Here is a 22,062-nt window from a genome sequence, read left to right on the forward strand (position 1 = left end):
GTTGTCAAGCATTGGATGAGGCTGCCCAGGGCAGTGGTGGAGTCACCATCCCTGAAGGTATTGAAAAGCTGGGCAGATGTCGTGCTGAGGGACATGGGTTAGCGGTGGGCTTGGCAGTGTTAGGTTAATGTTGGACTTGATGATCTTAATAGTCCCTCCCAACCTCAACGATTCTGTGATTCTCAGTGCAAGCAGCGAGACTGGGTGCCAGGCAGGTGAAACATGCATCCACCAGAGGCAAACACTTGAGAAAATCAAGCAGAAATGAAAGCCACTGCCAGCAAATCAGCACATTTAAAAGAACAAATACGGAAACAAGAGTTTTTAAAGAGACTTGAGGAGTGACATTTCTTATTTATGCATTGTATCCCCAGAGTATCAAATCACCCTCTAAACTACAAACACTGCTCACAACCAGACTGGAGGTTATACGCTCCAGAGCACCTGATGAAATGTGTGAAGCCAGGGTTTCCTGGGAGCCCTGCAGCATTGTCACCCAGGTTTTCTGCCTCGGGTAGAGCTGCATTTCAGACTGACGCACCTATACTGCTTCCCCAAACACCTGAGCTAACCTGGGTGACCCACAAAGGGCCGTGCTATGAAAGAAATACCTTGGCAGGCTGGCACAGGATGGCCTCAGTGTGACTTACCATGCAAGTCGCCCTTTTTCATTGTCCTGTCCGAGTCAGACATCCTCCATGATTTAAATTGGGATTTTAAGCCATTGTCACAGATCTTTACCACCCACACCTAAGTGATGCCGCTGACAAGCAGAGACACTAAGGCAGACTCTGCAGACAGCAGGGAACAGTGATGCTGGTTTTACATAACAAAGTTATCACAATCATTTCATGTTTTGCCACTTGCTGGCTGCTCAACACACATTATTATGTCTTGGGTCATTTTTGCAGTATCTGCGCTACAACAAAACCATAATGACAAGCTGCAAAGAGCAGCTTCATTCAGAGCAGCTCTGGAGCATTCAGCAAATCCCTTGCAGCCATACACAGAAGCGTGGAAGGACACCCAAACCAGTACAAGAAAGGAACCAGCATCTTGGGAGCTTCACACTAAAGAATCTAACACTGATGAAAAGATGCTATGAACAAGTGTCCAGGTAGTAGGAACAGTCACACTCTTACACAGCTTTCCCCAGTTATTTCAATTATTTAAGGATTCATGGCATGCATTTTCATTTTTCCTCAAGAAAAAATAAAGTATTTTGTGGAGATGCTTCAGCTGTGCAGCAGTTCTCATGCTCCAAAGTGACTGGAAACACCAGCACATTTCACAGCTGCTCTTACTGTATATTGTACTTTATTATAAAATGCATACCCTGGCTTATGGCCCTCATGGTTGCTTTGGAGCTGCTCCTCTCAGCTGTTACGGAAAACTGGAGTTACACTGAAATTGTTTCCTACAAAAGGTGCTTCGCTTCCTTAAAAGCAGAACTGGAAATGGGACCAGTCTAACCAGGACACCCTGCAGCAGGGTCTGCAGGAGCTGGAGTCCGATCCCTCTGTGTTCCCACTCACCACACCTGGAGTATTGTGTCCAGTTTTGGGCACCTCAATACAAGAGAGATATCGAGGTGCTGGAGCAAGTGCAGAGGAGGGCAACGAAGCTGGTGAAGGGCCTGGAAAACAAATCCTATGAAGAGCGGTTGAAGGAGCTGGGACTGTTTAGTATGAGGAAGAGGAGGCTGAGGGGAGACCTCATCACTCTCTACAGCTACTTGAAAGGACACTGTAGAGAAGTTGGTGCTGGTCTCTTCGCACAGGTAATTAAGGACAGAACGAGAGGGAACGGCTTCAAGCTCCAGCAGGGTAGGTTTAGACTGAACATTAGGAAAGAATTTTTCACAGAAAGAGTGGTCGGGCATTGGAAGAGGCTGCCCAGGGAGGTGGTTGAGTCACCATCCCTGGATGTGTTTAAGAGTTGTTTAGATGTGGTGTTGGGGGATATGATATAGGGGAGAACTTTGTAGAGTAGGGTAGATGGTTGGACTCAAATATCCCAAGGGTCTCTTCCAACCTGGACGATTCTATGATTCTTTGCCCCCCATGTAACTCTAATCTCTGTGAATCTTCTAACACAAACTGCTTACATGATTTTAAAGTTAAAAATACATCCCAGAGGTTTTGTTTTTTTCTTTTTAAAAAAAGGAAACCAAACCTTTTTTTCCACAGTAGTAGAGAGTAGAGAAAGTGAACTTATTTCTTTGCCTCTCAACGTTTCAAACACAGAGCACTCACTGCTTGGACATACACTGAAATCTGGTTTCATATTATCTTGTTTAGACACGTACCAGCACCGAAAACTGGACCCAACTTTTACAGGCACCCAGGGCTGCGACAGGGGCGGGAGCACTTGCTGGATTTCCCATCAGAAAGAAGAGATGAAGGGAAGCAGACACTCAGTATGCTGTGGGGAGGGGGCAGCTCCCAGTCCTGCACAAGAGTAGACTTGTAAGGACGCGTCCATCTCCCAGACCTTCTCTCAGGTGTCACAGCCTCTGTCCATCAGATCATGGGGAAATCCTGTCACAGCTTTGGTGCTATAAAGAAGGATCAGTTGATGAGACCCTCTCCTACAGGTCTGTGAATAGAGGTTCTCAAAGCTGGAAAACAGCATAGAAGCGAAGGAAAGTCTGTCTTCCTGCAGCACGGCCTTTTTCCAGACTCTGCAAAGAAGCCCGAATTAAAAACGATGATGGTGTCCTCCTGCTGCACACAAGTGGCACCCAAAGTCACCGCTACATCAGGAGAGCAGAGGACATTTTCCCAGCCCTCTGCACTTTTCTTGGTGAAATGCTTTTGGGATACCTGGATCCAAACAACATGAACACACTAATCAACAGCCACTTCCCAAGGGTAAGAAGTACAGCTATGGAAGGTTATCTAGGAATTCCGCATATAAAAACGTAACTTGTCTGAAAAAGAGGAAATGTACTGCAGTTAAAATGATAAGCTAAGGTGACAAGCAAAGATGGAATGCTGCCCAGCTCCCACACACATGGAAAATATTCTCTCCATCACTGCTATTGCTATCTGTCTTCCCATACCCTTCCAGCCCCACGGTTACATCAGGGATTGTTCCTAAAGCTTCTCAGCTTCAAAATAATGACAAAATTAATCAAAATCTATTAGCTGGAAATTAAACAACAAAATCAATTTTGCTTCTCCCTCTACCTCAGAGAGACTTCAATTTCGTGTTTCCCTTTCCTGAATCCTGCACTTTTATTCAACCCTTATCTTTTCTATTGGCACTTCAGCACCCTTGCACAGAGCCGCAATATTGCCGAAGGGAGCAGAGTCAGGCAGTGAAGCAGCTGAGGGTCTCTGCAAGAGCAGGCCGGGCTTTTGATCCGTCACCTGAAGGAAATGACACTCACTGCTCACTCAAACCCAGCACCTGACTGAGAAGTAAATGGTAAAAGTGGTCCCTGGGCAACACCAAGCCAATGAGGCAAAACAAGGCATTTTAAAAATCTAATAGAACTTGAAGAATTTATACTACAGCTTTGCACTAAAATAACTGCCAGAGGAAATAAGAATCTCTAACCCCTGGCTCTGACAAGCTCACATCATGGCACGCCAGGCTCAACTGCTCTGGAGCATTCTGCAAATCCCTTGCAGCCATACACAGAAGCGTGGAAGGACACCCAAACCAGTACATGAAATTGGTATCATGGGCTTTAACACATTCTGGAGTCATGCCCTTGAAGGACTAGACAAGGAATGATACTTAGTTGCTGACATACTGTTCTAGGCCACCGTTTCCATGCTGGTTTCCCAAGAGACACACCAGATGCCACACAGACCTGTTAACACAGCCTTTCCCTGAAGATTCTGGAGTCCAACTAAAGACAATTTATAGACAAATTTGTTTCAGACAGAAGCTCAGTGTGGTGACGGCAGCCATCTCGAGTGGACCTTTGTTTTACAGGGAACTATTAACTTCAGTAAACACACTGCTCCCTCCAGCAGCATCAGTTGATTGTCAACATCTGGCATCCAGTTGCTCCAGGACAGATCCACTTCCACTGATGACTCCAAGGGGTGAGGAACAGAGCTAATGTTTTAGAGAAACTGAGTAGGGCTGCAAAAGACAGCTTCAAGCACAGAAGAAACTTCACGCTACATACACGATAAAAACCTATTTACAGAACTGGGAAGCCCAGGGAAGCACCCATTAAGGTGGAACCCAAAGCAAGGATCAGCTTTTCAGCCACGTCTGCACTGTGGTTTGCAGCTTTACGGAGCCAGTAACATCTGGCTACCCAAAGACACCCCCACACCAACCTGGTATCAGTCTGTATTTTGGTCAGTAAGAATTCTTGAGGTCTTCTTGTACTACCTTAGAAATTCTTATTTGTCCCCATAATATTTAATGGCATCGTGGTGGCTACAAATGATGGCTGAAAGGGACAGGCTTTATAGAGTCTGAACTTGTCTATCATTCCTCTATAAAACACTTATTTGAATGGTTTCTGCTCCAAACCCTGCCATTTTCCATCTCAAAGGAGTCCACACCTGCACTTCAGAGGATGGAAAATGATTCATAAGGAGTTGAACAAAGTCTTGTTCTCTGTCATTTATTTACAGGATTTAATTCCTCCTTATTTAAACAGCTAACGCTCACTAACTGGCCTGGTTAAGATAAAACAGCATTGGCGTGAGTATGTACAAAATTGCCTTGCAGCCACCTTAGGAATGATGATAATGATATTACTGCAGCCTGAATTAGATTAGGTCACAGCAACGGACAAACACCGATAGCTACAATGACAGAAATAAAAGCCCAGGTTGGAACGACAGTTCAGATAAAGATAAGGCAGAAATGGCCCCCAGGGACTCTTGCAGCAGAGCCGCAGGGCAAGATGAGATTAAAAGACCCCAGTCCCAGCAGGAGGCACAGCTCTGCCCGCCTATTACAGGTCCCACTGCCTGGCAGCGGTGTGGCTGAGAGCGCAGCTGTGTGCCAGCAAGTGAACTAGGGCCCCCTCACACCAGACAACTGGTAAAAGATTAATGAGACCTAAAATAGATCCATATTGTTCGCATATGCCACGTGTGCACTTTTTAGAGCTTTATGATATTCTACAGCTAACAGCCAGGCTGCTGTTGTCAGTAAAGCATTCATAGTCAGTCATCTCCAGTAGATGGAGCTTTAAGAAAAGCTACAAATGCATTTGTTATAATAATGAAATTAGCTATGTGGCATCTTGAAAGCAGATATGAGCTTTTGTGCAGCCTCCTTTTTGAAATGAATGCCAATGATGGTTTGTTACCACGACATTTTATATGGATACGCAGATTCCCCTACACACAGTAAATCCCTGCACTGGCTACTGAAGTAGGATCACACTTATTTTGCTGAACCTGACTCATAGGCCTGTCTGACCTTTTTAAATCATTAAAACACTGTCTTCACATTTTAGTTTTGCTATTTCAAGTCTAAGCCAAACCCTTGAGCCTTATAACCAGGAATAGCCGGAAAACCACCTTGGAAAATACAAGGACTACAAGCACAGCAAACATCAAAGGCAGATGCAGAGCAAACATTTTACTGAAAACTGTGCCATCAGGGTTTTGGAAGTAAAGCCAATAAAAACCATGAAGTTTCCTGAAATAACAGTGCAGCAATAACAGTTGATTTAGGGATCATGTTGAACACTAAGCAAACAGCACAGCGTGGGAGGACAGCATTTAGGATTTCTAGGCTTTAATTACAGGCTGATGGAGTAAATATTTCCATGCTGTTTCAAGGACCATCTCCTGAAAGGTCTCTATACTTTTTGGGACCACGTTACCCTGAATCCCCAGCAGGCAGGTGGCTGTATGCAGACAATGGAGACATGTGGGGGAAAATACACCACCACAATTTAGTACAGAATAGGAGACAAGGCAGTGAAAGTGCAAAAGCAAGAAATATTACAAGGGAAGGAAAGAACAGAACAAAGTATGTGAACAGACTGCAGTGACCAAAAATACCAGGAAAAGAGCAAAAGACAGCTTTGACATCCCTGCACGGATCCTAGCCTTGTATTACTTTAGTAGCAAGAGATCTTTCAAGGGAGCACCTTTTTGAGAGCATAGTTCAGTGTCCAGCAAAGAAAGACTTCCCTTCTTCTAATACAGGTACAAAATTGGGGAGAAAAAAGAGAAAAAGAAAAAAATCTAGAAGAACAATGCACAAAGAACTAAAGGCAAGGACAGACTGCCCTCAGCTGTGTCACAGACACTGCACTGTGCATGGTTTTTGTCCTCACATCTCTAAAAGATCACAGACAAGCTGGAAGGGACACACAGAAGCATAGTCTAAAGCTGCCTAAAGTCTTGGAATGGCTTTTCTTTGAGATAAAAATAAAACGCACCATGTTTCTTTAGCCTGGAAAAACTACAACAGGGAGACTGTGTAAGATGTCTGTAAGTCCACAAATGGCTTGGAGAAAGAAACAACAGTGATCATATACTGTTTCTTGGCCTGCGGGAACTCAGGAGATTCGAGTCATCAAAGGAAGCAAAAGATGCAAAACAGAACGAGTGGCTCCCCACAGTCCCATTCCCACGTCAAGAGAGACAGAGAGGTCCAGAAGCACTTAGAAAAATTCTTGGAAAGATCATTCATCAGGAGCTAGTGACATGTCACCTGTGGCTCCTACACCAGAAGTCCTGTACTCATAACTCTTTAGGTTGTTTTCCATTTTAATGTAAAGTCTGTACGTTGTGAACATGAAGCAGAGTTGCTGTGGTGCACTATGTGATCTAGAGCCTGGATACTGAGTTGCCAAAATGTACTTATAGGTAGCAAGGCTCAGGAACTGAATGGGTGCTGCTGATCCCTTACATTGATAACAGATTTTTAGGGAGGCTTTTGTTTTCCTGTGTGCAAAAATGTGTGTCAGAGTCTGATTGACAAGGCCTCATGCAAATGAGGATATAAGCGGTTTTGTCAGCTCTTTATTGACACACAATACAACAGGAAGCATCTCCAAAGAAGAAAACGCAGGACAGGGTAGTATGAGAATGCCCAAAGAGGGTCAGTGATGACTGCTTGAGTGGTAATTTGTCTTCAACAGCAGGTGCCAGTGATATTTAAGAGCAGTACAAAAAGAACTGATTCCATCCCTGCAAGCCTTTAGGTTCCAGGACTTCTGGTGTTGGCGGCTACAGCACCCAGTTACAAATCTGATAGGCAACTGCTTAGGACTGGCTTTAGGGAGGAAACAAAACCCCTGCCAACATATAGAACCACTTAGAAACATTTAGAAACTTAGAACATTTAGAAACCACTTCACCATCTAAGATTTGATGGAAGAGTCCCAAACTGGAAATCAATCCATTCCGTTTCTGCCTCTACATAGAGGCTGGCAAGGGTTTAATTAGCCAATATGCTCAATTAAGAACAATGAATGAAAGGAAACAACAGTGATGGTCCCTCAAAGTCACCTTCAAATATACAAATTCCAAGTTCTGTGCTGTGCCAGCACTTTTTAAGGACTCAGAGATAACATGCAGAACACATATTACACTGCTTCCCATGTTAAAAGGCTTGGTAATTAGATTGGTGGATGCAGCTGAAACTGTGTGCCTAACGAGCACGAACCTACCAAATCCTCTTTTTCTGGGAAGAAAATATGAAAATATGAAATAGGTAGCAGAAGAGAATTCACTCTGATCAGAAGATGCAACTCGAAACAAGTCAATACGAAACCTTAGCCCCCAGCACCTAGTGGCACCGCACAGATGCTCCCCGGCACCTCCGAGAGCCAAACTCCCGAGCTTTCCTTTACACACAGGACCCCAGAATTCCATCAGACAACTTCCGAGCCTAAGTGCAACTCCTGGTTTTTGTTACTGAACAGCATTTCCTCTGGACTTGATTACTAATTATTAATGGTTTAGTACAAACTGTTCATCTTCACAGAACACAGAGGTACTCAGAAGCATTAAATTCTAAAAGGCAAGTCACATGTCTCAGTTCTTTCCCTTAGTGATGTAAGTACGGTGCTCTAATTCTCCTTAAAATAGGATTAGTATTTTTCCTCAGAGTGTGAAAGACAAAGCACTGTCTTTTTATCTTCCAGGATTTATTTTTGGCTGGATGCTTTATGTAACACATTGCTGAAAAATTAATTCAGAAAAGATGTAAGACCTTCGGCGACTCAGTGGTACCGAGCGCTTTATTTTTTGAGTCATGCGGTTTCCCTGTATTCCTTTTATGTAAGGCAGCGTGAATTCCACTCTGCAGCAACATTCAATATTCAATGCAACTGGGCCACAAAGTGATGCTTGGAAAGTTAATGCTGCCAAACTCACCAGAGACACATCGTTACCCAGCCCAAGGCCCTGCCCATGACTTCAGTGGAGCTGCATAAATTCAAGTCCACTGAGTCCACAACATCTACACAAAACTATTAGGATTTGAAACATTTCACCTTTTTTTTTCCCCTTTTGAAAAGACTGAAGTATTAAAGAAAATCTAATATTTTTATCATATTTGAGAGTGTACTTGGTTAGAAATCATCAATAAAAAATAACAAAACACATTCACTTGAAAATAGGAGCTTCTTTGCTTTTGATAAGCTAAACAAATTACCCACCTCGACAAATAACTGGATGTTTATACCAGTATCGGGGATAAAACAAAGTTGCTAAAACCACAACTTTTGGAAAGGCTAAAAAAGTGATAGTTGCACCCAAAAAAAAGCATGATACAACCAAGCTTTAAAGACGTTTCATTTACATAACAAAAATCAGATCCCAGCAGGGCTGTAACTGTGGGAGACAGAAGTAGGAAGGCTATTCCCAGACAAAAAATTCCCAGAAATACTTCACCAACAGGCAACGTTAGCCGCCTTATGCCAAGATCCATGCAGCAAACAACATGCCACCAACCCTCCTAAGGAGTGTTCCCACACCAGCCTTGGGGACTGTTTAGCACCATTTCTCAGAGCAGTGAAGTGACACGGGCCTGAGCTCGACCCAGCGACTTACATCGCTGCCACCAGCTGAAGCAAAAAATAAACCACTATTCCTCAAAGTTCCAAGCATGCAAGGCTGGTAGCATCAGAAATGGGTAACACTGCTCACTAGAGGGCAGCAGGAAACAAACTAAAATCAATAAAAATCCAATACTTCCCAAAATAGGGGCCGTGATCTTCAGCAAGTCCAAGGTAGTTATGCACGGGTCATCTGCCTAAAAAACCCCATGAATTCCGATGATCAGGATCACAGTTCAAAGTGAAGAAGGTCTGGAAGTGGGAGAGCATGTTAACTTCCTGCATTCAAAGGAGACTTTGTGACAGCACAAAGCACTTCTGCACAGCACCCTCCCCTTCATCTCCACAGCAAGCCAAAAAGTATAATATTCTTTGGGCAATCTGTATCTTTTTTGTAAAACGGAGACTATCAGAAGTTTCTGTATCTAACCACAGCAGCCAGGAGTGCAAGTACACGTCCTTCTCAGCTCAGCTTTGGCTCAGTCTGAAAGCGATTTACAATTCCTGTTTTGGATTTACAAACTTAACATAGACCTCTTAAATGAGAATACACATAAAAGTCTTTAGCTTTCAGCTTGTCTTCAGCATGCCAGACAAAAAGCCATTTTGAGAATTCTGCAATTTTGGTAGCAGTGGTAGCTCTGACAGCCAAACTGTAACTCCTATACCAAGTAATGAATGAATACACTGAGTTCTGGGCTGAACTGAATCTCCAGGCGCGCATCAAGTGCCAGCCCTGAAAGGTTACTGCTGACATGACAAGTACAGTCTGCTCCTTCCGTTTTCAGCTTCTACGTCAGCACTTGTGTACAACCTCCATACAGAAAAAGTGCAGACCATGCCAGACTCTTCAGTAAACACAACCCACTTCTGCAAAAGCGATTAAGCAACTCTTGACAGGCAAGTGGACGTGATAAACAGGAGGGGGCATTTAAGGACAAGTCACACATGCACCAACATTCACGTGACTTCTCAGTTGCTAATAAAAGACTTAACAACCCACTGCAAAACTAGGCATGTGAATTCTCTGGGGATGTGTTACATTTTTTCCAGAGGAATCCCAGTCGCCCATAGAACTGACAGCTGTGTTAACAGGTTGGAAACCTCTGCTCCGTTTAACACACATGCTTGGTTAATTGAAAACCCAGGAAGCAACTACAACAGCCCAAAAATCACAACAGCTTTTATTTTTAAACTGGGATAATCTTGCAATCAGGTGTCTTCTTGACTTGAGACACAATTTCAGCAATAGTGCCACGGCCCAGACTCACTGATTTGCCTGGAGCCAGGGAGGCTCCAGTGAAACAGTTCTCCATTTCCACCAAGCCCTCACTACTTGTTCCAACCAGACTATTCTTGAAGGAAGCCTTAAAAAACCATGACTGATCAAAAGGAATCTACAGCCTGGCTCCCTGCATGGGAAAAGCGATAAATGCTCCAACACTGCTTTTTCCAGAAGCCACCGTTCTGGAAAGACTGTAACCCCATACGAAAGACAGGACACACTGCAGACGGCTGTGTCCTGGCGAATGCCTCTGTTGCTCTCAGGAAGAGCAGCTGTCCCCATCTCATCCACACAAATACTCACGTGGCTGCCCAGCAAGCAGGGCCAACTCCCTGAGCTGACTCCTCATGTGGCACCTGAGTACCAACACTAAGGATGGAACAGGAATAAGCAGCACAGTCAGGGACAGCCTGGGACTCTGGCTGCAGGAGAGAGGTCAGGGCAGTCCACGGAAAACAACCAAAGGTAAGCCTGGCCTCAAATTTGAAGCAAATTGCAGGAATTGAAGTAGGGCTTTTGGCGAGGCAACTAAATGTTGAACAACTCTATCCCCCCAAACTGGCTTTTTTTTTTTTTTTAAAGCTAGCCAGATTTTAGATACACACAGGCTGTCCAACCACACTGTCTTCCTGCTCCACCCAGTCTCTCCAGCATCACACTTCCTCTCCTACTGTCATCCTTCCTCTATTGTCTCTGTTCCCGTGAGAAAACACATGAACATTTTCCATATATCTTCCCCTTCCACTGGGTGACCCTGTCTACCCATCCATTCTCCTAAGGACACAAGCTTTTTAACTACTTCTCATTACAAAGAAAAAAGTGCTAAAGGGAGAAGCCACAGGAGGAAGGAGGAGACCTGTTTCCCCAGGACCGCTCGCCCCAAGGAGCGGGAGGGGGCTGAGCGCTGCAGACAGGCAGGTTCCCAGGCAGGGGGCCACGGCTGAGCTCTCATAGGGTGCCCCCAAGCCTGGCAGCATCACTGCAGGGCTGCGCTGGCAAACCCAACACAGGCAGAGCAGGCAGCACAAGCAGAGCCCAGGACCCTGCCTGCACCACACCCGTAGACTATTCTCTAACACTTTTTTAGGCTGCAATTTTTCCAGGCAAAGCCTGTGTTCCCACTGTCCCTGGTATGCTCTGGTTCAGTGCCCTGCAAGAAAAAGGAGCATTGCCAGTGACTTATTTCATTGTAAACGACCTTTATTAGCTGCCTTTCAAATATTAATCCAAATAATTTCACACACACACACCTGAGTGCTTCCAAGTAAGAACTTTTGCTGGCAGCTTTTCTTAATCTAGAGGAACTGGCGAGGTGCTGCTGCAGCATTGTGCTATTGAGTGTTAGATTAGAAACATTATAAACAATGCATTTTTTGTATTATTCTTTTTCCAGTATGGGGTAAAGAAAAAAAAAGGAAGCATACTGAAAAGTTCACTGATCCAATTTAATTTTCTTAGTCTATTACTGCTTAAACACTTGAACTCTCTATGACAATAAGCTAACAGTAGGCATGTGTGTTGCAAGAGCAAACCCTCACTCCTGCACAAATCGTAAAACCAGTCATTTATGCCTAACATTTAGCAGTGTTTCCACAGGACTACTGGTTTCTTGCCTAGGGATGTCTGCTTTCATAAGGCCCTGTTTTCATGGCTAATGGGCACTATCTTCTGCTATTACAAGTGATGGAGCATCTCTAGACTAATAAGACCTATTACAATGACTCAGGCACTAGGAATACCTCCATATCCATTTCCAACTCCTGAGGCTGGGATGGCACGGTATTTTAGTCGGTCTCACTCCAGTTCATGTGACAGATGTCAGAAAACACAGCCTGTCCTGTCAGTCCGCTTCTTTCCTAAGGAAGCTGTTGCATTCCCAGAGACCTAATAGGCTTTTGGAAACGCTTTTGAATCACTAAGGAAGATTGTCACCCCTAATAAAAGTTTTTCAAGTTTCATGAGAAGACTCATCATCCATCCTGCCCAAGCCCCAGGATGCAATCTCCTGCTTATACTGCGGGCTGCAAGCTGGAGCCACCCCCACTCTCCTAATTTACCTGGTGTCACAGTAGCAGTTCACAATATTTCATGAGGCAACAAACAAGCACAGGAGCTTCCTTTCCCAAGATACTTTTGACAGAACTTGCTCATCCAGGAACATCTGACACAGGCAGACTGTTTTAAAAACCATAGAGTCATAGAATCGTCAAGGTTGGAAAGGACCTTTAAGATCATTGAGTCCAACCATTAACCCAGCGCTGCCAAGTCCACCACTAACCCATGTCCCTCAGCACCACGTCTACACTTCTTTTAAGTACCTTCACGGGTTGTGACTTCACCACTTCCCCGGGCAGCCTCTTCCAATGCCTGACAACCCTTTCAGTGAAGAAATTTTTCCTAATATCCATCCTAAACCTCCCCTGGCACAACTTGAGGCTGTTTCCTCTTGTCCTATCACCTGTTCCGTGGGAGAAGAGACTGACACCCCTGCCTCGCTACACCCTCCTTCCGGGTAGCTGTAGAGAGCAAGGTCTCCCCTCAGCCTCCTTTTTTCCAGGCTGAACAACCCCAGTTCATCCTCCCACCTTTTCTGCCACACTGACTAAACTCAAGGGATTAGAAAGCTGAAGTTGTCTCAAAAAAGAGAGCTTAAGTGAGTACATATATTGGTTTAATACTGCTATAAGGAGAAAGAGATATTCAAAGTATGAACAGGTTCCAACGTGATACTTGGTTATTTCACTCCCAGGTAAGGGAGTAAGGAACACAGGGAGCACAGGGTAAAAGGAAACGTTTTACAGCGCACAACATGCAATTATTGCAAAATGGGTTTAGCTGCAAGGGGTCTCTAAAACAAGCAATGAAGGAGAGGGTTCATAGGCCTGATCTGCCCTCCTCAGCACACCTGGACTCCCCACTGACACCAGAGGGTGTTGGAGACAGCAAGGAGGCCAGACCTGGCCTCTTGGCATACCTTGGTACCAAGCTTTAGCTACGTCTTCCACATGTGCACTGTAAAGGACTTGCCCAATGCTGCCAGTTGGGTTTAGAGCTGACTGTCTTCATTCCCACATATGTCACTGCGGCTGTGCCTCAGACCAGTCTTAGGAACTGCTGAGCAGTCATGCAGTTCTTCGGTGCATCCCAGCCATGACAGCAATCAACCCCAGTTGCCCCAAGCCACAGTAAATGGTGTTTGAGCAACTAAGCTGCTCTACCAACATTGCAGGAACTGCCTCACAGCTCCCAGAATTTCTTCATACATGCTACATGGGGCTTGTGAAACCTGAGCAGACAAATGCCTTCCTGCCTGTCTCACTGTTATAGGAACTTCCCCATCCTCCTCCCCCATAACAGCGGAAAAGGCTTGCTCAGGACATTCCTTGTAGTGGTGGTCACCACTCTTATGCATAAAAAATACAGCAAAACCTCAAACCAGATACACTATTCCTCTAATGCAATATGGATCATGGAATGTGATATGGATCTCTGTTTGAAGTAGAGGTTACGGTAGAAGATTTCCATCAGTAGTAATGTAAGACACGTGAATTCCCAGTCTGCACAGGAAAACCAAACCAAGGATTGGTATCCACTCTTTGTAGATTTCACGACAGTTCTGGACGTACCACCATTAGAGGTGAAGACAACTGCACAGTCAAGTAGTCAGCATCAACAGGGCTAGATTAGTTTGGTAGATCCCGCTGCTTACCTGTTTAGCATACAAAATAGTGGAATTCCCACTGAAAAAACTCACACATCTAATTCCAAGGCGACCTCTTGGAACTAGGCCAAAGTAAACCACAGTGTCAGAGGCAGAAGAGGAGCCAAACTCTACTTTTAAAATACTTAAGACTCCAAAGCAACCAGAAACATCAGCAGTGATGTTTCACCTGCTCAGCTGCCTTGACAAACCATCTCCACACATTATCTGCTGATCAGATTTATTTCCCCCCCAATATTAATTACTACAACCTTCAGCCCAGCCAATACGAATATATGGCACAAAGTGTCACTGGGCCAGTGCATTTCGATTCCATGCTTCTTGCCATATATTCACACTGACTGGGCTGAGGGGTGCAGTAATCAGAATGTGCCAGCTATCCCTTGATCCTCTCAGATACGCCACTACTGCTGAGAATCTGGAGTAGCGGCTGACCTAAAACGCTACTCTTGCAGGAATCAGTCCTCCTTCAAGTGAGGAAACTGTTGTCTCCCAAGAGCTGAACTGAAGCAGTTCTCATCACACTCACGTCAATAGCACAAGCAAAGATTCGCTGTGACAATTTCAAAGTAAAGGGCTACACAGGCCACATTCTGAGCTCATGAGTGGAAGATAAATGATGAGCACGTGAAGAACACAAGGAAAAGATTAAAAACCTTTCCTAATGACTATGGTAATTCGAGACAGTATTACCTACTGATGCCTGGAGGATTGCTCTGTTGCTTAGTTCAAGTAACTCTTTTCCTCTGAGAATACACTAAACATGAAGAAACAGTGTTGTCAGAACACTAGCAGCTGACAGTATCCTCTGAACTCCTCTCCTGTGTATCATTGACCCTCAGTTCACACTGTGTCAAGCTGGAACAGACTGTAGTTCTGGTAAACTGTTTTAAGACAAAGCAGATGCACCAACATCAGACTGCTGTTACAGTTACAGACTACTGTCAGGCAAACGACACACTGCCTAAAGAGGTAACGTACAGGCTAAAGAAAGTGCATGCGGAGAGGCAGAAGCTGTTGTTACCTGCGGGCGGAGAGGGAAAAGTATCCACAGAACAAAAAAGCTCCTCGCTGTTTTCAGAGCTGTGTGGAGGCAGAAAGCGCTCCGCTAGGTCACAAACAGAAGGCAGGTCCAATGTGCTGCTCTCCTCCCAGTGATGACTTGGTGATGGCTCTTTTCCTTCCATGATCCCACTGGAGAGACATAAATACAATGGAGCTGGGGTTTTAGAGCACAAAAATCCAAGAGGAATTCAACACAAACGACCTGGCATTTTTGCACTACTTTATGAGCTGAGAGAAGCTCTTCTAGCATATTGGTACTTCATTTAAGAAAATAAGGGTGAATTTAAAGATATAAAGGAAGAACAACAGCAAAACCCACAGACAACAGCCCTCAGGCCTAAGTATGATAACTAGGAGCCCACAACAAATCCGGCTTTCCTAGAGGCTTCCCAGAAGTACGGATTCAGGCCCTAATACTAGAAAGCTGTGGAGTATATTCACTTCAAGGTATATTATGTGTGCAATTTAAAAGGAAACATTTATTCAGGGTCCCTTCCCCTTACCACTGATGCCTCTAGATGTCACAAGTTAAACCCATCCTTCTTGGCTCCGTTCATGAAATTTATCATGCTCACTAGCAGAAGGAAAGAACATCTTAGAACTTAAACCACCTCAACCCCACAGGGATAGCAAGGACTTCCTGGTGTGGAGACCCTAGGGCAGCTGCACTGTGTACCCCGTGCACAGCACTTTGGAAAGCTGTAGCTGAAACATCCCCACATCCCAACAACCTTCTCTTGAGCTTCCTGAACCAGTCCACTGCCGCAGAGGGCAGGAACACGCGGCTGGGTGGAGAGCAGGGCAGGGCAGGTGCCATCCAGCTCCACACCAAGAGCCATAGTGGATGGGTAATTCTTTTGGAGAGGATAAAACTAAAGCATTCCACTCCAGCAGCTCCCAGCACAGCCACACAAGTGCCTGGGGCAGCGTAGGAGTGAAAGGCAAAAAGTTGGTGGGCCAGGAGCTCACAGAATGACAAACAGAGAGGAGCGAGTAGGAATCCTTGGGCCAAAGCATAATTAGCACTAGCCCAGTAAGAGGGGCTCTCTGTAGACCTCAAGGGAAGACACTTGCAAGGGAAGATGGAGAAGAGCCCCACACACCCTCAGTTTCCACTGGCCACCTCAGCCACCAGCATTCGGCCACCCTGTACAATCCCTTGTGAGGCTGCTGAGACTCTCCACTAATAGTACAGGCTCTGAGCAGAGCACTGTCGTACTCCAGCTCACACTTCTGGCAACACCAGAGGAGGAACCGACTCAGTCCTTATTGCAAGGCCTCATGCCATAAGGACTTTCAGGCAGGAGCTTCACTTAAAACACCCACTGAGCACTGATGATGAGATTGAGCAGGGTAAATGTGAGCAGACATCATGTTTTTTTCCCCTCATTCAAGTAACAGAGGATGCTTTTCATTTAAAAAAAAAAAAAAAAAGTGGACAGAATGAGAGTGTTTCTCCTGAAATCTAAATTTAGTTCCTAGCAGTTACAGAGATTCCAGGAGATTTTGTGCAAGTTTCTTCCTTCATCTGTTTTGTTTACTTATATGCAATAAAAAAAGCAGATTGTGGCTATCTGCTCTGCCCCCTTCACCAGCTGTATCCTTCTACTATTTTGGTGAAGAGTGATAGGACAGAGGAACCAGATCCAGTGGTCAGGCAATGGCTTGGGACCCTGCAGGCTCAAATTTACTTCCTCTTCCATAAAATGAAGAGGGCAACACACTCTTATCTCAGGGGTGTTGTCAGTGAGGAATGTTACAGCTGCAAGGGCCAAAGAAATCCCTATAAGGGATCAGTACTAAAAAAGGAAGTAAATATCCCCATGCAGACTTTTTTAAAAAAAACCCAAACATTCCTTAGGTGCTTCTGTGTTGAGTAAACTTGTAGCTAAGATGCACCTCTGACCTTTGCAGAACGCTGACTCGCTAACAACCAAAGTGGAAATTTTGGCTGTGATACTGGAGGAGACCAGCTGCCTTGCCTTGGAGGGGCGAGCAAGGTCAGTGCATTCACAGAGTTTCCAGGAAAATCAGAGTAAAAGGTTAAAAACAAAACAAAGCATACAACCCTCTGATCCCCAACAGTCACTTCACAGAGGGAAGCTTCTCCTCCATTGCTCTTCATGTCCCAAAACACAGACGATCTGTGCATAAGGAACACAGAGAAGGAGAAACCGTCCTCAAATACTATTTTCATAATTGGTGCTACTTTTTAAGTACATGAATATTTTAGAAACAAAACTGCTTATTTCAGTCCTTGGTCTGGAAAAAAAAAAACCAACACCAAAAACCCAACCAATCCTATCCCTCCAAGGGCAAGCAGGAGACTACGGCATGAGGAGCTGCTGCTCTGGTACCACAGCAGCTTAAGGCTGTCATTGATATGGGCTGCTGAGATCCTGGCCATCTCTGCCAGCTGCCTGTGCCAGACTCTCTCTTCATACTGCCACGACAGGGCTAACAACATGTGCAGCCATGCGATGATGAGGTTCAGATAAAACAAATCGCATTATTTAAAAAAAAAAAAAGTTTCCCCTTGGATCAGCTCCCTCTAGTCCTCCAACAACTTCAGAGTGCAGTTTGACCATGTAAGGCAGTGTAAGCCGGGGCTACAGCAGTTCTACTCCCAAAACTAATGGAGAGAGTTGTTTGTGAGGATAAGTAAGACCTCAGCTCAGCCCTGCACCTTTAGGCATGTGGAAGAGACACATTATTACTTCAGTGTCATACCTGGGAGTAGCACTGATACAGAAGCAGTCCCCTTGGACAGAGTCCGGAAGCAAACAGCCTGTCACTACTTCAGAATCCCCTCCTTCTTCCTTCATGGTTTGTCAATCCCAGCTCACTGGAATGAAACAAACAGGTTGGTTACACGCTTTGCATCAGCTGATCGGGCTGACGGCCGGTGTGACCTTTCTAAGCACATATGCCTGCCGATGTCAACAGTCAGTCATCACATCTAACATTTCTCACCAAGAAAAGTTTTTTCTAGGAATCAGAAATAGCACATCTAGTAATGGCCTTCAATCTTTTGACACTGAGGGAGACCTCCTGGAAAGGGGCTGGTACGCTCTAGACATAATGCCAAGATTTTCCTTACAAGAAGCTGCCAGATGGGCTGTTTATTCAAAACCCGTAAAGCAGAGAAGCAAATTACAGCTGACATCCTTCCCTCACTCCTGGGGAGGAGCAAATATTTCCCCAACAGGTTTATCTAGCGGTGCTTTGACGCCAACACTGATCAAACCTCGACTAGGAAATGTGGTTTAAGAGGGCCACGTAACCCAGTGTGTGGAGCAAGCCACAGGCCCACGAAACCCAAATCCCGTTTCCCACCCTCTGTCATTACTTCATCATTTCCAGTGAGCAACCAGGACAAACATACTTTCAAGAGGAAACTGGAATTCCCTCCGGGCCACCCTGCTACTGGGAATTTCCCGGACAGAGGGGACACCGAGGGTCCTGCACAAACAGGGCAGGACGTGCGATGGGCACTGGCCTTACCAGCTGCCCCGCTCCGCTGCTTCTGAGGCCCGGGGGAGAAGGGCTCCTCTTCTTCCGCTCTCCTTTCTTTGCCCCTCGTCCTGCAGGCAGACATGCGTTATTTCAACAACCGCTCCTTTGGCAGCGAAGGGAAAGAACAACATAGGGCAGCCCCCCCCCCCCCCCCCCAAAGCCAGAACCCACCCGTGGCCTCGCCATGGCTGCCGCCTCGCCTCCCCCTCCCCCCCTTCTCCCCCCCGCACTGTCTGAGGAGAAAAGCAGGCTGCAGCTCCCCATGGAGAGCAAAACACGGTGGAGGGGAGTAAGGGGAAAGCCAAAAGCACGCCAGAGCTGCCCCGGGCCAGGCCGTACCCCCACAGCAACCCTCAGCCCCTGCTGCCGGGCGGCAGACGGCGGCCCGCCCCCCTGCTGCGGCTGGCCGCCATGTCGGCAAAGGGCGAGCTGAAGCGGGCAGAGCCATCTTGGCTGCGGGCAGGCGCGGCCGGAGGGACCCCGGGCACGGCACTGCGGGGCAGGAGTAGGGCTTGGGCGGCACCGGCAGAGGCAGCACCTGCGGCCGGGGAGAGCCTCCGGGCGGGCGGCGGGTCCGCCCCTGGGGACGGCTGGGCCGGGGCGCCGGGCGGGCTTCGTGAGGGGAGAAAGAGCAAAGAGGAGAAAAATACATACAGAGAAATAAGGGGCGGGGAGGGAATCAAAGCCGCTTCCCGTCCGGTTTTCCTCGGAACACATTTAACTCTGGCTGGGCAGAGAATGGATGGAGGGCAGCCCTGAGGAGAAGGACTCGGGGGTGTTGGTGGGTGAGAAGCTCAACATGAGCCGGCAACGTGCCCTGGCAGCCCAGAAAGCCAACCCCATCCTGGGCTCCATCCCCAGCAGCGTGGCCAGCAGGGCGAGGGGGGGGATTCTGCCCCTCTGCTCCGCTCTGGGGAGATACCACCTGCAGTGCTGCCTCCAGCCCTGGGGCCACCAACATCAGAAGGACATGGAGCTGTTGGAGAGGGGCCAGAGGAGGCCACGGAGATGCTGGGAGGGCTGGAGCCCCTCTGCTGGGAGGACAGGCTGAGAGAGTTGGGGGGGTTCAGCCTGGAGAAGAGAAGGCTCCGGGGAGACCTTAGAGCCCCTTCCAGTCCCTCAAGGGGCTCCAGGAAAGCTGGGGAGGGACTCTTGATCAGGGAGGGGAGCCATAGGAGGAGGGGGAAGGGTTTGACACTGGAAGAGGGGAGATTGAGATGAGATCTGGGGAAGAACTTCTTTGCTGTGAGGGTGGTGAGAGCCTGGCCCAGGTTGCCCAGAGAAGCTGTGGCTGCCCCATCCCTGGAGGGGTTCAAGGCCAGGTTGGAGGGGGCTTGGAGCAACCTGGTCTGGTGGGAGGTGTCCCTGCCCAGGGCAGGGGGTGGGACTGGGTGATGTCCAAGGACACTTCCAACTCTAACCATTCTGTGATTCTATGAACTCAGTTTTAATTCTCTGGATCCAGAGGGGAGAGGTGTTGGTACAGCAGCCCCTCACCTGGGTGAGGTGAGGCAGCAGCAGCAGCAGCACCATCCCACGCCTCCAAGTCGGGTTTCTGTCTCAGCTGGCACAGGATTGGGTTGTTTTACACCACCACTGTACAAGCCCCAACCCAAGGTGCAGTCTGGAAAAGCCCTGAGTGGTGGTGAATGTAGGGCTGCCTGGGATCCACGGGGTGAAAATACCATAGTGGGGTCCCAGGAAAAAAACAAACGCAATTCTCACCCGGGATGTAAGCAGCTGGGTAGGCTGTGACTCTTCCTTCCAGGGCTTACAAAGCCCTTCTACACTAATTCCTATGGAGGTCAGGGAAACAGGAGGGCAGTCGTCTGCTGCTGTGCACCAAGGATATCCATGCTCTCCCACGTGGCACCCAGGAGTTTAACAGGCAGGATGGTGGAAGTGTTGCAAACCCTGCTGGGAAATGGGATACAAACAACACTGAATTTGGGACATGCACACCACTGTAGCACAGGGCACGATTGCCATCTGCTGCCACTGCCACAGCAGGCGTGGTGACAGGGACCCCAGTGGCAGTCACAGGGGAGCAACGCAGACATCCTGACCCTCTAACGGGGGTGCAGCAAGTGCCCCCAACCACATGCCAGATGCTTTGCCAGCAAAGAGAATATATTGCAGTGGTGCCTGAGGGAGCGTGCACAGCACAGCCAGGCCTCCCGGGGCACAGCCAGGCATCCCGGGACACCGCCGCTGGCAGAGGTCAGGGAGCAGCCCATCGTATTGTCCCGGCAGGCAGTCAGGGAGGGAAGCTGCCGGCCAGCCCGCTGGGGAGAAGCACTGCCAGGGGAGAGCTGGCTGTGCTTCCTGGCACGCGTGCTGCCAGCGAGACTGGGAAGGAGCTGGTAGTTTTTTCCAAGAGCCTTTGGACTTGCAAAGCCGTGGTCACAAACTGAGGTGTTTAGAAGGAAATTGTTAAAAGGGAAAAAAATAACTTTGAAGTTCCGTGTTTGCCAAAAGGGTTTTGTTTTACTCCCGGGTGAGCTGGCTCAAGCCAGGGAACGTTCCCTCAGGGAGAGCCTTTAAGTCTGCTTTTCAGGCACAGTGGCTGCAACTCTGCCTTACGCTCACAGCCTCCCTCAAGGCAGACCTGTGCTGTTGGGGCCACCATGTGAGCAGCGGATGCAAGCCCAGCTACCTCCTAGGCTGTGACAACCCCAGACGCTGCCCTAGTGCCAGGCTACCTCTTGCCATTGGCTATCTGACCCCAAGAACTAACCCTCCCTCTGGGGAGTGGGATGGCCCCTTTTTTTATGAGCTGGAAGGCAGCACTCCAGCACTTCATTTCCTTGCAGGGAGTGGGGCCGGAGCTGAGCTGGGGAATGCAAAGCATCAGCGGATCTGCCTTATTTAGCTACGGAGCACATACAATATTACAGCATCCAGAAACCAGCCAGCTCTGCAATTTCACCTCGCTGCATCATCCCAAGTCTCTGCCATCAAAAGAGCTCCAGCAGTAGGGAACTCGGTAGGTATTGCTGGCTCCTGGAAAGACAAGGAGCTCCAGCAAACAGAACTAACAAGGAAACCGTAGTGTTAATTAACAAACATCCACAGCTTACCAGCTTCTATTTGTCATACTTGGTGGACAACCGAATCTTTGAACTTACTTTCATTTCCCTCCTCTCTCTCACCAAAAGGGAGGGGTCCTGCGCCCTGCTGATACAGCTGTGCTCTCCCCAGCTGCCCCTGCCATTGGAGTTTACAGTCTTTACCTTTACTCCTTATGGACCACATTATCAGTAAAAAGATTACATTTGCCTACAGTATTTAGGGCAAGACTGTAAGTGCACACTATGCTCCTTCTTTTTATCAGTGTGTTAATGTTAGCGCATGATAAAACTACGCCAGCAGCCATGCCTGAAGTTGGTTAAAGCGGAAGGCACACGCAAGCCAGGAAACGCAGAATTAAACCCCACACTTGACATTTAGCAAAGATGAAAGTACTGA

At 47.2% G+C, this 22,062-nt stretch overlaps 1 protein-coding gene across 1 annotated transcript in view; it reads right to left on the reverse strand.

The window, feature by feature from the left end:
• The window catches only part of SHLD1 (shieldin complex subunit 1), a 46,141-nt gene extending 27,185 nt beyond the window's left edge, over positions 1–18,956 (reverse strand). The window contains exons 1-4 of the mRNA XM_074150534.1: positions 18,934–18,956; positions 18,583–18,662; positions 17,809–17,923; positions 15,038–15,207 (exon numbers count right to left, since the gene is read on the reverse strand). Of these exons, the coding sequence (XP_074006635.1) occupies positions 15,038–15,207; positions 17,809–17,903 (265 nt within the window). The 5' untranslated portion in view covers positions 17,904–17,923; positions 18,583–18,662; positions 18,934–18,956. The remainder of the gene's footprint in view (positions 1–15,037; positions 15,208–17,808; positions 17,924–18,582; positions 18,663–18,933) is intronic.
• Between the last annotated feature and the right edge of the window lie 3,106 nt (positions 18,957–22,062).

This window comes from Numenius arquata, chromosome 7 (genome assembly GCF_964106895.1).
Source record: "Numenius arquata chromosome 7, bNumArq3.hap1.1, whole genome shotgun sequence".
NCBI lineage: Eukaryota > Metazoa > Chordata > Aves > Charadriiformes > Scolopacidae > Numenius > Numenius arquata.